This window comes from Polypterus senegalus, chromosome 15 (assembly GCF_016835505.1).
Source record: "Polypterus senegalus isolate Bchr_013 chromosome 15, ASM1683550v1, whole genome shotgun sequence".
NCBI lineage: Eukaryota > Metazoa > Chordata > Cladistia > Polypteriformes > Polypteridae > Polypterus > Polypterus senegalus.
In genome coordinates this window covers 130,745,522-130,759,962 of record NC_053168.1, presented here as the reverse complement: position 1 = coordinate 130,759,962, position 14,441 = coordinate 130,745,522, and the positions used below count along the sequence as shown (strand labels likewise).

At 39.3% G+C, this 14,441-nt stretch overlaps 1 protein-coding gene across 1 annotated transcript in view; it reads right to left on the bottom strand.

The window, feature by feature from the left end:
- LOC120515992 (collagen alpha-2(VI) chain-like) overlaps positions 1-14,441 on the bottom strand; it is a 50,366-nt gene that overhangs the window by 16,545 nt on the left and 19,380 nt on the right. The window contains exons 10-19 of the mRNA XM_039737405.1: positions 13,879-13,923; positions 12,958-13,011; positions 12,108-12,170; positions 11,336-11,398; positions 11,190-11,243; positions 11,068-11,103; positions 9,110-9,172; positions 3,247-3,309; positions 2,395-2,457; positions 228-290 (exon numbers count right to left, since the gene is read on the bottom strand). Coding sequence (XP_039593339.1) covers positions 228-290; positions 2,395-2,457; positions 3,247-3,309; positions 9,110-9,172; positions 11,068-11,103; positions 11,190-11,243; positions 11,336-11,398; positions 12,108-12,170; positions 12,958-13,011; positions 13,879-13,923 — 567 coding nt within the window. The remainder of the gene's footprint in view (positions 1-227; positions 291-2,394; positions 2,458-3,246; positions 3,310-9,109; positions 9,173-11,067; positions 11,104-11,189; positions 11,244-11,335; positions 11,399-12,107; positions 12,171-12,957; positions 13,012-13,878; positions 13,924-14,441) is intronic.

Below are 14,441 nucleotides of genomic sequence, written 5' to 3'. Positions count from 1 at the left end.
AAATGGATTGGTTAGATTAGATAAAATTTATTAATCCCAAGGGGAAATTAATTGATACATTTAATAAATTACAAAATACACACTCATTTTCCAACATAAAATGCTAACTAAGATGGCGATGCTGCCCAGAAATTCTGTATTCACCACTTTTGCATGTTAAAAGACTGCATTCTAAAACACAGAGTACAATATCTTTGAAGTAAAAAGGAGAAACTTAAAACCTGCACCTTAGCTCCTTGTAGGCCAATATCACCTCGAGGTCCCGCATTTCCGGTGTCTCCTGGTGAGCCCTAGAAGGTTAGGAATGCAAAAATAGATATTAGTCTTATTAGGGTTTACAAATGTTGTAGAAACATCTAAATCCATACTCATTCTGCTGTTTACGAATTATTAAAAATGTTGCGTTCACTTGAAATCAGATTTATTTGTAAACTGCACAGTTGTACTTCTGAATGCCAGTCTATTGGTGGCATGGTTGGATTGTTTACTGTTGTTGTTTTACTGCTCCAGAGATGCAGGTTTGATTCCTGACTCAGCCATTGCAGATAAGTGGAACTTTCATGTTCTCCCTGTGTCAGCCTGAAACCTCTTTCAGTTCTCGAATTTACACTCAAATCATGAAGACTTGCATGCTGGGTAAATTGACAGTCCAAAAACTGGACTATCATGACTTAGTCTGAGGTGGCCCTGCAATAAGATTGTGGTCTGTCTGTCTTGAGTTGGTTCCTACTTTGAGTCCAATGCTAATTCTTTGTCACCCTGTGTGGGAAAACAGCTGTTAAAAAAAATGAATAGATGGTGTCACGCGTGTGCATCAGTGGATCTCTTCACAGGCTCAGTTGAGGTATGTGACAGCCCACCGGGGTGAGAGGGGGCGCTGTTGGTAACATTTTCTTCTCCTCCTCTTCCGCGTAATACATAATTATAGACACCTAGTGAGATATATATATATATATATATCCATCCATCCATCCATTTTCTAACCCGCTGAATCCGAATACAGGGTCACGGGGGTCTGCTGGAGCCAATCCCAGCCAACACAGGGCACAAGGCAGGAACCAATCCAGGGCAGGGTGCCAACCCACCGCAGGACACACACAAACACCAAGCACACACTAGGGCCAATTTAGAATCGCCAATCCACCTAACCTGCATGTCTTTGGATTGTGGGAGGAAACCGAGCACCGGAGGAAACCCACGCAGACACGGGAGAACATGCAAACTCCACGCAGGGAGGACCTGGGAAGCGACCCCGGGTCTCCTAACCGCGAGGCAGCAGCGCTACCACTGCGCCACCGTGCTGCCCCATATATATATATATATATATATATATATATATATATATATATATATATATATATATATATATATATATATATATATATATATATATATATATATATGTGTGTGTGTGTGTGTGTGTGTGTTTGTGCACACTAAAGCAGCTCAAGGATTATTGTGAGTGTCAAAGATAGATAGATAGATAGATAGATAGATAGATAGATAGATAGATAGATAGATAGATAGATAGATAGATAGATACTTTATTAATCCCAAGGGGAAATTCCCATACTCCAGCAACAGCAGCATACTGAAAGAAAATCATAAAGAAAGACTGGGAGAGGAATATCAAAGAGCAGAATGAGAAACTGGGCAGAGGGAAATGATGTCAAACCAGTAGGATCAAAATCATAGAGACAACAACATTTATTAATGGGTAAAACAAAAGTGTAAGTTGAAAACCAAGAATTATTCAGAACCAAAGTGAAACCTAGCAATAATCTCTTTGAGTCAAACTAACTGCCAAATGTACTCTTTAACAAAGTTTAATCCACCCAGGGATACAGAATCTGCAGATAGCCGCCATATTTAAACTTAAAGGGAATCTGATGTCACTGACCTAGATGATCACAATCACGTCAGGGTGGTGACCAAGATTAAACCAGAAGCCATAGAAAATAGTGGCTTCCAAATTAGGTGTTGTGGTAAAATACAAATGCAAGAAAAAGAAATTGAGTACAGTACAAAATATTGAAAAACTTACAAAATAAAAATGGAAATGAAAACTACATGTGAAAAAAAAAACAATAAAACCATTAAATAGAAATAGAAACAGAATAGAAAAACCATTAAAATGAATTCACTGGAACAAAAAAATTAAAGAAACACATAAATTCACTACAACATTATATACCATTTTATAGATTTAGAAGCGCATACTTGTAAAATATATACAGCATAAATAAGCAGTATATTATAAGATAGATAGATAGATAGATAGATAGATAGATAGATAGATAGATAGATAGAGTCAAGGGCCTAATTATTTATAAAGTTCAGTGTATATCACATAGTAATTCTGCAGTTTAATGAATTGTTCTGGATGATACCTACTGAAGTTCCAGTATTTCCAGTCTCACCAGGAGTACCCCTTGGACCTTGGAATCCCGGTGCACCCTAAAACAGTAACAATGTTATATTTTTATGATGGATTATGAGGAGAGATAGGAACTTATTGTTTCGTTTTTATTTGTCTGTATGTCAGGATATTGTTAGTCAAAAAAAAAATCACACTTCATTAAACAAGACATCTTAATTGCATCTAACAAGCACTTCAAGTACCAAAAATACAAAATGTGACAAACCACAGGCAAGATATGCATTATCAGTCGTGAGAACAACACTGTCCACACTGCTATATTATTGTTTAAAAATGGAAACTAATGTGTTTCTGCCTTACATTCAAACCACTCCAAAGATTTTGTTACTACAAATGTTTGTGACACGCCATCTCTTGGAATGATAGAGACATAACAACTGGATGGACACACAGATGCTTGTCTTTCTATTAAGGCAGGTTTTTATTTGTGACTGCTGCATCTTTCATTGATTTAAAATGACATGCACAAAAAATGAAGTATAAAAGACTGCAATGAAATATATTATAGCAGTGGGAAAGTAGAAATCATTAATTTTTTTCTTTGGCTTTTTAAAAAATGATCTTTACGTTCCTGCAATACTTTGTAGCTCTTAATATACTTTAATTTAAATGGAATTTACCTTGGGAAACCATTTATGAATTCTGCACCCTGCTTAATCCTGAATTGCTTCTTATAAACTCCGATCTGAGAGGTCTAACAGGACGCGTCTCCCTCACCTGTTTCTGCTATGAACTCTGCGAGGAATACCTGATCTAATATCTTGTCCATAGTGCAGAGCCGACAGAGCATCTGAATCCATACTCACATTGACGCCCTTCTCGCCAGTGCTGCCTGGTGCACCTCGAGGACCTTCAGCTCCAAGTGCTCCCTAACGATTTAATGGAAATTATAAATAAGATCAGAAACGGCAGTTTAGTTTTTACTAAATAACACAGGTTCTCTGGTTGCCTTGAGTAGTTTGTAATGATAGCCATCTCAAGTCAAGTATTTATATAGCACATTTAAAGACAACAGAAGTTGACCCAAAGTGGTTTCCAGTTAAAAAGAATTAAATAACAAGTACTACATACATAGCAGAAATACATACAGTAAATAAAGTCACATAGTAGAATATAAAATATATAAATAAAATAACCTGAAAGCATACATACAAGAAATAAGAAAATAAAAATTAAAATAAAATTAAACCAAATTAAATTAAACTAAAATTAAAATTAAACTAAATCTCATGTTTCTATGCAGAATGGACATAACATTTCTGGACTCAGTGCTGAACAATGCTGGATAACAGCAAACAAAACCAAAAAACATCCATGAAACAAATCACCCATTGGTCAAGAGTTGTGTCTTCAATTCAAAAGGCTATCACTTTCTGCATGTTGGACTACTTTCATTTTCTGGAGTTGCTTATTTAACAACTAGCCACAGTTCCGATCGAAGACAGGTAACAGAATCATTTTTAAATATTTTTGCACATTTTTGCCCTACGTGTACTTTCAGAGCCTTTCCTCTGTATTTGCACATGTAAACGTCAGTTCGCCCTTTCTTGATTGTGTTCCTGTAAAGCCTGCTTCTCTGACTCTGTCATTATTTTCGAGGTGCTTTTCTCTCCTTCTGTCCGGTTTTATATTTGTACACCTTTACTCCTCCAGATGGTTCTCACACTCACACTTCCTCTTTTGTTGCCTCACCAAAGACAAACTGACCAATCAGATTGCTCTGTGGGTATGAACACACAGACCTTATTGTTTTATTATATACAGTAAACCCCCGCAAAGTCACGGTTCAGGGTTTGCGGACTCAGTTGTTCGCGGATTTTTCCTTAGAACCTAACTGTTAATTGTTAGCGGACAGCGCAAATATCCTCCGCAATTTTTTATGGCTTTTTTCATGGCAATACTGTGCTGTAGAGAGAACAGAAGGAACCGCTGAAGGAACGCGGTTTGGGATGGTGAAAGTAGCCAATCCGAGAGTGTTATTCATTTCTCCTTGCTGCTGATTGATTGCTGCCCTGTGATGCAATTCCAGCTGAGTGTCCTCGTGTTTTCCATTTTGTTATTGTATTCATTTTGTTATTCTTAAACGCACAAGATGTCGCTGAATCGCCCTGCACCTTCTAAGGCTTCTGGCACTAAGCCTAAGAAGAAGTTTAAAACACTGCAGGAGAAGGTTGAACTACTGGATTTGCTCCGGGAACTAAAAAGTTATGTTGCAGTAGCATGCCACTATAGCATTTATGAAAGCACCATACACTGCATAAAGAAGAACGAAGTAGAGATCCGGAGTACCGTATCTGTAAGTTTCTGTGATAGTGCCAAAAAGGTAACGACCATAAGGAATAAAAATATCGTCAGGATGGAATCTGCCTTGGCATTGTGGATAACTGACTGCAGGAAGAAGAACATCCCCTTGGGTGGTAACATCATCCGTGAGAAAGCATGGAAATTGTACCAGCGGTTCGCTACAGGAGACAATGTAGCAACTTCCCATCACAATGTTCCTGAAACCTATAAAGAAAAGCCAGCACAAAACCAAACCAGAAGAAGACCCGTCCAATGATACGACTCCTCCTGAAGCGCCTGAAGAAGAGGCGCCACCCAAGGAGTTTTAAATCCTCTGCATCGTACTGCACAGTTAATTCATCATCATCATCAATATTGGTGAGTACCCGTACATTTGACTGTATTTTAATTAAATGAAATTATTATGTATTTACTCTACTTATAACAAAGAAAACGACACTGCATACCAAAGAAAATGCACTTGCATGAATTACAATATGCATAGCGGTAACATCGGTATTTTACATTCTAGCACTGCGGGAGACATAGCAGTACAGTACTAGTAGTTTTTACAGCAGTACATTACAGTTTTTAGGTAATGTATTAAGGTAATTTTTTAGGTAGTGTATTAATGTATTAAGCTGAGTTTGCAACGAAATTAAAGTGGTTTAGTGGCATATTGTATTTAAAGTTTAAACTATAAAAATAGGCATTTAAAAAGCATTTTTTAACCACATCCAAAAGTCACGGTTTTTCACAATTTTGGGGGTGTACTGTAGTAGGTTTTTTTACTTTACCAAAAGAATACATGCATTGTGCATATCATGAGCATATGACTGAGTGACTTGAAATGAAGATCATGCGACACAAGTAATGGGAGATTTGTTAATTGTTTGCTGTTTTCCAACATTGGTCACAATTTGGTCCCATTCTATCGGAAACTTTACGTCCTGTGAACACTAGGGGTTGTTGCCGTGCTCTAAACCCCAGACACAACTTCACAATATAAATAAAAGGTTTATTTTTTTAAAATCAAGTTGGCATAAAGCAAAATACAATTTGCCTCTCTCTTTTCTCTTCACCTCCACATGTCCTAGGCGAGCTTTGGGCGTCCTCCATACCCAACTCCAAATCGCCTGAATGAGATTAAGCGCCTCCTTCTGTCTTGAACCCTGGAGTACTTCCAGTGGCAGGACAGAGCCCTGATGGAAGCATTTCATGATCAATCGGAAATCCCATAAAGTAGGGAGCATAACTCCCTCTAGCACCTTCTGGTGGCACCCACGGACCCCAGAAGAGCTGCCGCACTACACTACAGTCCCCAACATTTCCAGAAGCCCACGGATGCTGCCATCTAGTGGACTGGGGAAGGACAATAGATTTGAAATGAAGCCTACCCCGACCTCTGGGAGCAGTCCTGGCCAGGACGCTGGCCCAAGCATGCCGTCTGTCCTTTACAGTTCGTTCATCAAGAAAAAATTAGATTAAAAGAATTTCTTGGCCATCACTATAAACTAATGTGGCAGGTAACATGCACAAAAATATCTCTTATGTGTGGAGTATGCTTTTAGGTCCCATGTCTTGGCTGCTGGGTTACACTGCTTAACTGATCTACAGGGTATGTGCTGTGTGACATTTTAAGAATCAGTGCAGCAATTTAGGAAAACCCCTTGTGAAGAGCACAATGTAACGTTCATTGAAATGAATCGAATTAAAGGCAAAATCATAGCTCTTATAAGAAGTGCAAATGCTACAGTAGATATCTTTGAATTTGTCCTTTAGCAACATTTCTAAATTTCTAAACTATGAAACTTTTAACAAAGTGAATAAAAATAAGTCATGGCAAATAAAGAATGATTTCTATGTACTGTATTTAAATACAGGGTGGTGCAGGGAAACAGGACATTTTGGAACAAGGTGTTGGTGACCCTGGGGCCTTGGCAGTTGTTTAGGACCAATGTGACCTCGTTTTTGGTCCCCTTGCCATCAGATATAATGGAGCAGTGAAGTGGTGCGTAACGAGCGTTTGCTGTGAAAGCCTTTTATAAGAATGGTGATAGTGTGACTGCTGCTCAAAGGGACTTTCGAAGTCATTACCAGTAAGGACGTCATGATCGTGTCCCACCTGCTCATGTGATTACAACATGGGTGCGTAATTTCAAAGAAACGGGTTCAACCTTATAAGAGAAGTCCTGCCTGACAATCGATGGCAGCTTTTCGACAATTGTTTGGCTTGTTATTTCATGCAACGGTGACATTCCATGGCCTCCGAGTTCCCCAGATCTCACCGTTTGTGATTTTTTTCTGTGGAGCCAAGTGTACCACACACGTCCCTCAACCATTGCTGAACTAAAAAGGAGGATCGAAGAGGAAATCGCTGACATTCTTCTTGACGTGTTACATTGAGCAATGCAGAATTTCAACAACAGCCTATCAGAATGTGTACAGAGAAATGGACAACTGCACCTTCATGATGTTTTCTTCAAAACATAAAAGTAATATTGATTACCATCATTAACTGTAGATCCTGCACAACACATTTCATCATTAGATGTATTTTGTAATGTGTTTGTTCGTGCGTTGAATGTCAATTGAAAATTTCCCATGTCCCTGCGCCACCCTAATACAAACAAAATATATACTGAATTTTAAAACTCTGGGTTGTGTCATTGTATGGTTTTACCTGGAAAACTGATTCCACTGGTGATTCCGAAGGAAACATGGATTTACATGAGGTGGTAAAGCGACACGTGCTGCTGCCGTACAGCCTCAGCAATGCAGGTTAAACTCCTGGATCGATCACGGCCTACATAGAATTTCCACCTTCTCTCCATGCCCATTCCTCTTTCTATAGACATCCTGGTTTCCACCATATCCCAAAGATATTTAAGCTGATCTAAGCAATAACTTTAAACTGGCTATGTGTGAGAGACTGTGTGAATGTGTAGTTGCCCTGTGATGGACTGATGCTCCAGGCAGGGCTGATTAATGTCTTACTTTGAACACTCCCAGAATACTGCATTGGACTATACAGGTTAAGACAATGGATAGACAGATACACATTTTAACATCCATACAATAGGTGCACCTTCATTTTGGCTGCAAAAAACACAAAGGTGTAGAAGTAATATAATTCTATAAAGAGAAATACAGAGAAGGTCAGAAGGAATTGCAATGCGTGTTTGTGGACTTAAAGTGCATGACACGGTGCCAAGAGAGGAGCTATGGTGCTGTATGAGGACATTGGGAGTAGCAGAAAAGTATGCGAGGGCGGTGCAGGATATGTATGAGGACAGTGTGACTGTGGTGAGGTGTGACAGAAATGACAGTCTGGTTCATGGTGAGAGTGGAATTACATCAAATATCAGCTGTTTACAATGGTGAGGGACAGGATGGCAGATAAGGTCAGACAGGAGCCTCCATGGACTATGAAGTATGCGTACGACATTGTGATCTGTAGTGAGAGTAGACACCAGGTTGAGATGAACCTACAGAGGCAGCAGAGGTGTGCACTGGAGAGAACAGCAATGAGAGTCAGTATTAGTAAGATGGAGTACATGTACGTGAATGAGAGGGAAGGTGGTAGAAGGGTGCAACGGCAAGGAGCAGAGGTGGTGAAGGTAGACAAATTTAAATAATTAAATTCAACAGTCCAAAGCAATGGAGAATGTGGCAGAGAGGTGAAGAAGACAGTGCAGGCACGGTGGACTGGGTGGAGGAGAGTGTCAGGAGTAATTTGTGACATACGAGTATCAGCAAGAGTGAAAGGGAAGGTCTACAGGACGGTAGTGGGACCAGCTGTGTTGTTTGGTCTGAAGACACTGGCACTGATGAAAAGACAAGAGGCACAGCTGGAAATGGCACAGTTGATGATGTTACGATTTTTGCTTGGAGTAACGAGGGTAGACAGGAGTAGAAATGAGTCTATTAGAGGGACAACACAGGCACGGCAGCTTGGTGACCAAGAGGGAGATAGTTTGGGCACATGTAGAGGAGAGATGAGGGGCACTTCGGGAAAAGAATGTTGAGGATGGAACTGCCAGGCAAGAAGAAAAGAAGAAGGCCAAAGTGAACGTGGTAAGGGAGAAGATGAAGGTAATCGGCATGACAGAAAATGGTGCAAAAGATAGGCATTGATGGAGACAGATGATCCGATGTGGTGACCCCCTAAATGGGAGCAGCCAAAAGAAGAAGAAGGAGATGATTTCATAAAGAGAAAATGCAAATTGTGGTTTCACTAACCTTCGATCCCTGAAATTAATTTTATAATAATGTTATTGTCAAATTCACAGGCTTACCGATTTTCCATTTTGCACATCCGTATTTATTTTAAAGTATTGAATACCCTCTAATCTATGATGAGTCTGCCACATTTTTTATTTTTACCTTTTCTCCTTTTCTTCCAGGTGTGCCACGCAGTCCCACCTTTCCACTTTCACCTCTCATCCCCTAAGAAACAAATTACATTTCATAGTTACAGTAAACATTTCGTTAAGCTATTTTTTTAATGTGTGTACCAGAGTAATTTATCCTGTGCAACTGTTTCTTACAAGTCAATCCTACCTGGCTGCACTCTTGGCTACACTTACTGTTTGTCATTGCATGGCAATAGCAATTACTTTGCAGTCAAATTATTAAGCACAATGGTCTCTCACTTTTTGCTTAATCATTGGTCTGTGGAGGCTGTTGGAAAATTTCCAGACCACAATACATGCCATTATTTAAATTAAAATATATATTACTTCTCCTCCCAAACAATTGGGGTGGGGCTATATACTACCCTGTTTGTGAGGCTTTATCCCAATTCATCGTCAAGTACAAGATCTAAAAGTCAGTGGCTGGCAGGGAATGAGCAATGATAGCCTGTCCAGAGATTCACTTCTTTTCAGTCTTCTGGGGTCATTTCTGGAGGCAGAGGTGCCACTAGAACTTGCTATACACACTTCAGTACAGTGCTGTAAGACAGCTCTAATCCCCCTGCATCCTTCAACTCTGGAATGCATCTGAAAGGCACCGGTATCCATAATGATTCACTGGCTAACTGATCACTGCTACAAGTAGAATACTAATACTCCACTATTGGGTTCAATTGCCACCCTATGTAGAGTTGAGGAGCAACGAGAATTCAAGCAAAATGACGCCTTTTATTGGCTAGCTGTAAAGATTATAATATGCAAGCTTTCAAGGCAACTCGGGTCCATCTTTGTAATTGATTACAAGTTGCCTCAAAAGCTTGCATATTGTAATCTTTATAGCTAGACTTCTCATTGCATCCACAATGGCTAACATGGTACACCAACCTACTACTGTAGTTGAGAAGAAAAGAATTTACAATATTGCTGGCATGAAGCCCACCTCACAGTTTACACAGAAACTGCACTGAACTTTATATATTGAACTTTTTGGGACTCATACCACATAATGGTATTCTGCTGTCCACACTAGTGTCTGAGACGCTTCTTCTTTCATGTTTATGTTGTTTCACATTAATTTGTAAGGATGGAGGTTAGGGATGTGGGCTGGTAATCAGAAGGTTGCTAGTTCAAATCCTGTAAATGCTAGAAGTGATTCCACTCCATTGAGCAAGGCCCTTAACCTGCAATTGTTCTGCCCTGTGTATGACATTAATCTGCATCCAGCCATGCAAGCAGGTCCTCCAACTTAAAGGGAAAACCTGGGGGCAGGATTGGCACTCCGGCCACTGAAAAAAACCTCACACTGTTCCATTCCATTCAAACTAGCGTGGTGCTGAGGTGTTCACCCATTGAAAGGCTACACTCGGATCCTAATTTGAGATGCTGAGGTGGTTCATCATGTGGTGGATGTGGCAACACGCTGTATCACGGCATATGTCCAACCTCTCTCTATTTGTATCTATCAGTAATGCTTTTTCATGACAGTTACAGGAATCTATCTATCTAATCCTGCCAACTACACTAAAATCAGTATCTATCTAATCCTGCCAACTACACTAAAATCAATATCTACTGTATCTATCTATCTATTATATAGTGCCTTTCATATCTATCTATCTAATCCTGCCAACTACACTAAAATCGATATCTATCTATCTAATCCTGCTAACTACACTAAAATCAATATCTATCTATCTATCTATCTATCTATCTATCTATCTATCTATCTACCTCATCCTGCCAGGTATACTAAAATTATTCTGTCTATTCTGTTGATCTGTTCCCATTCCTTTCTTCCTCTAGTGTTCAGATGGCTTGAGAAGTCAGCATCCATATGGTTTTTTAGTTGAGTTGCTCTGCATTCATCCATGTCCTTTACTCATTCTTGCCGTCTTACATGATTGGGTGTTAGTAATATTAAAACTTTACCTGGTCACCCAAGTCTCCAGGTGGGCCTGAAATTCCCTAAAAGAAAGTCAAATATTACAGATCATGTAAAAGTTTATGACAAAGAAAAAACAAATAATCATTGTGTGATGTAACCAAGATACCTTGGGTCCCTTTTGTCCTGTCTCTCCTGGGCTTCCACCATAACCTCTGATGCCCTGGAAATAAAAAAATAAAGAAACTAGAATGATCATTATTCTTTGCACTTCTTTATTACTAAGTAGAAACATGTTACTAAGTCTTACTGTACCTTTTCCCCGTCATCTCCTTTCGCTCCTTGAGGACCTGTTCTGCCCATCTCCCCAGCTGCTCCCTAAATTTAAAATGCATAGAAACATCAGAGGTTCTGTCTAAAGAAGCGCTACAATATTTTAAACAAAACAGTGACAAGGTTTGGTTGCTTAGAGTTGTTCGACTTGAACTGCGAAGCTGCGGATATTCTCTGCAACCACATGCTGTTGCAGTTGGAGAAAAACACACAAATTAATGTGCTACAGCATCCTTTTATTTCAACTAAATGGCTGTTGTCCCAACCCATGACATTTATACAATGCATGGCTATTATGTCACAGGAGAACTCACTACTTTCCTGGAATGTTAAAGGATTAAATAAGCAAAGAAAACTTTATAATAACAGAAATGTGGATTTCCTCATTTGTGATAGACAAAACCAAATCAGGTGGCTACCACTCTGAGATCAAGCTGCTATAAATTAGTTCAAACATTTCTGCCTCAAGTTGCAAAACCCAAACTTTCATCCAACTGGAGAAAAAGCAACATTACATGAATGCTAAAGGCTTATTAGACTTGTGAGGGCAATGAATAAAAAAAGAGCTGTAGCCCTGGGAACACTGAGGCCTACGATACTAGCCTGGGGCAGAACATTTACGGGAGCTTCATGGGCCTCTAGAACCTAAAAGTGGGTCCGGCAGATGAAAAATTAAGGCCGTTGTCATAGTTTGACTATGTTAGTGGGAAGCAAGATTAAGACGGTGGGAAGCAGCATACTTCAGTGAGCTCACCTTTTCTCCTGGATCTCCTTGTATACCCTTTAATCCAAAGTCACCAGGTAAACCACTTTCTCCCTGAGATTGAAAGGAATAAGTTAAAAAAAGGAGTTCACCAGAAAAAATGGCCTTTTCTCCTCACATTCGCTCATCTTATAGTCTAAACAAAGATTACAAATGAATCTTTAATAAGGTAAATAATAAAACACCACCATAGAACTGCACACTATGAAGCATTAGTTAAGCATGACTAAATACTTTGTTCATCATTTATAAAGCATCGCTTCCACATTAATTGGCATTAGCAACCACTTTTTCATAGTGTGCAGTTATTATAAAGTGTTACCGCATTTATAAAGTGGTTGCTAATGCCAATTAATGTGGAAACGATGCTTTCTAAATGATGAACAAAGTATTTAGTCATGCTTAACTAATGCTTCATAGTGTGCAGTTATTATACTTTATAATAACTGCACACTATGAAGATGATAAGAATACATTTTTTTTAGTGTTGGTAGCAGGGTGAACTTGGGGGTTGGTGACAGGATTGGCACTGATGTTTTGGGATTCTGAAGAAAGAAAAAAAGGCAAGCAGCCACTCTAGATGGGCCAGCAGTTCATCACAGTGTACACTTATTCAAATAACTAGCACTACTCATGTCAAGCCAATTCAGAATCATAAATTATGTTAAAAATGGACATCTAAGGCATTAGTATAGTTGGCAGGATAGATAGATAGATAGATAGATAGATAGATAGATAGATAGATAGATAGATAGATAGATAGATAGATAGATAGATAGATAGATAGATAGATAGATAGATAGATAGATAGATAGATGATAGAGATAGTATGCACCCTTACCTTAATTCCAGGATCTCCTTTGCAACCTGGGGCACCAATTCTGCCGCGCTTTCCCTTTAAAAGAAAGAGATGCTTTGATTGAGACCTCCAACCTTCCTCTTTCTGAACCCCTTTCATCAATAAACAGTCACAAAACAGGAAACAATGCTGGATAGGATGTCAGTCTGTCACAAAGCTCACTCCTTTAGACCGGGCTGGTTTAACTCTTTGAGGGCTGAATATTTTTTCCAAAAAAGGATGGTTTCACACAAAAACCAACATAAAACATCCGATAATGCACGCTGTGGCTGCCAGTTTGCCAAGAATGAGTGGCAGGCTTGCTGCCAGGCTGTCTTCACATGAGAGACGGCGGTCATGGTCACAGTGCATTACAATCTGGTTTCTACCTCTTATCGTTGTTAAGTGGCAGTCCACCCTGGCGAACATTGTAAGTACCAGGACTAGCTGGGGACCGATCAGCTGAAGCTGGAACCTCACATTCGTTTTTGATCGCTTGTATCAAAATCAGAATCCGACAAGTTATACTCCAGTTCAGAGATAATAGACAAGACGTCGTCCATGGAGTGTTTTGCTTTTTGCATTCGCTTTGATCTCTTGCCAGATGTCAGTGCCATTATTGCCGTTGTGTGCGCCTTGCTAGTCACGTGAGCGCAGGGAATTGCGGTCAAATCTAGCTTTCCTTCTAACAATGAGAGTCCAATGTAAGGGTTGGTTTTGTCACAGTTTACAGTTGATTACCACCGTCAGCTCCTCTTTATGACAAAAGTTGACATCAGCCCTGAAAGAGTTAAAGTGACTAATCCCAGTCTTCGGACTGCATGGCGGAAATCATGAAAACACAAGAGGCTTAGTCAGAAGGCAGTGCTTATTGCTGCATCACACTGAATCCAATGTAAAATATACAGATTTTTATTTCCATACCTTTTGGCCTTCCAGCCCATTATATCCTGGTTTGCCTGTTTCTCCCTTTAATACAAAGAATCAACAAAGATGATTTAAAACATTAAAAGTGAATCAGAATACTATCTAAAAACATTTTTCTTCTGTTTCTCAGTGCATATCTTCCTAATGTGTGTTGTATATGTAAGAACTGGGGTCTCCAGGTTCTGATTTTTGATTCAGAATTTCTTATAACTGCCATGAGGTTTCTTTTTGTTCTTTTAAAAATTCCCAATAAGATGCAGACACCCCTTCTGAAATAAATGACAAGAAACAACAAGCATTGCTGAGCTCATTTCATTTTATTCACGTTATGTGAAAAAATCAACATGATTTGTAGTTAGACAGAACAGGTGAGAACACTAACTTTTAGAAGTGAATCAAAATATTGTATGTTTGAATTAAAACTCTCTCATTTATATTGGCATCGTGAATATAAGCAGTAAATAAACCTTCTTACTCTACACATATCCTCTGAAACAACTGCTAATCCACAAGCAATCAACACCGGTTCCTCCAATCAGTTTAGATTGTCGTGGCATTTA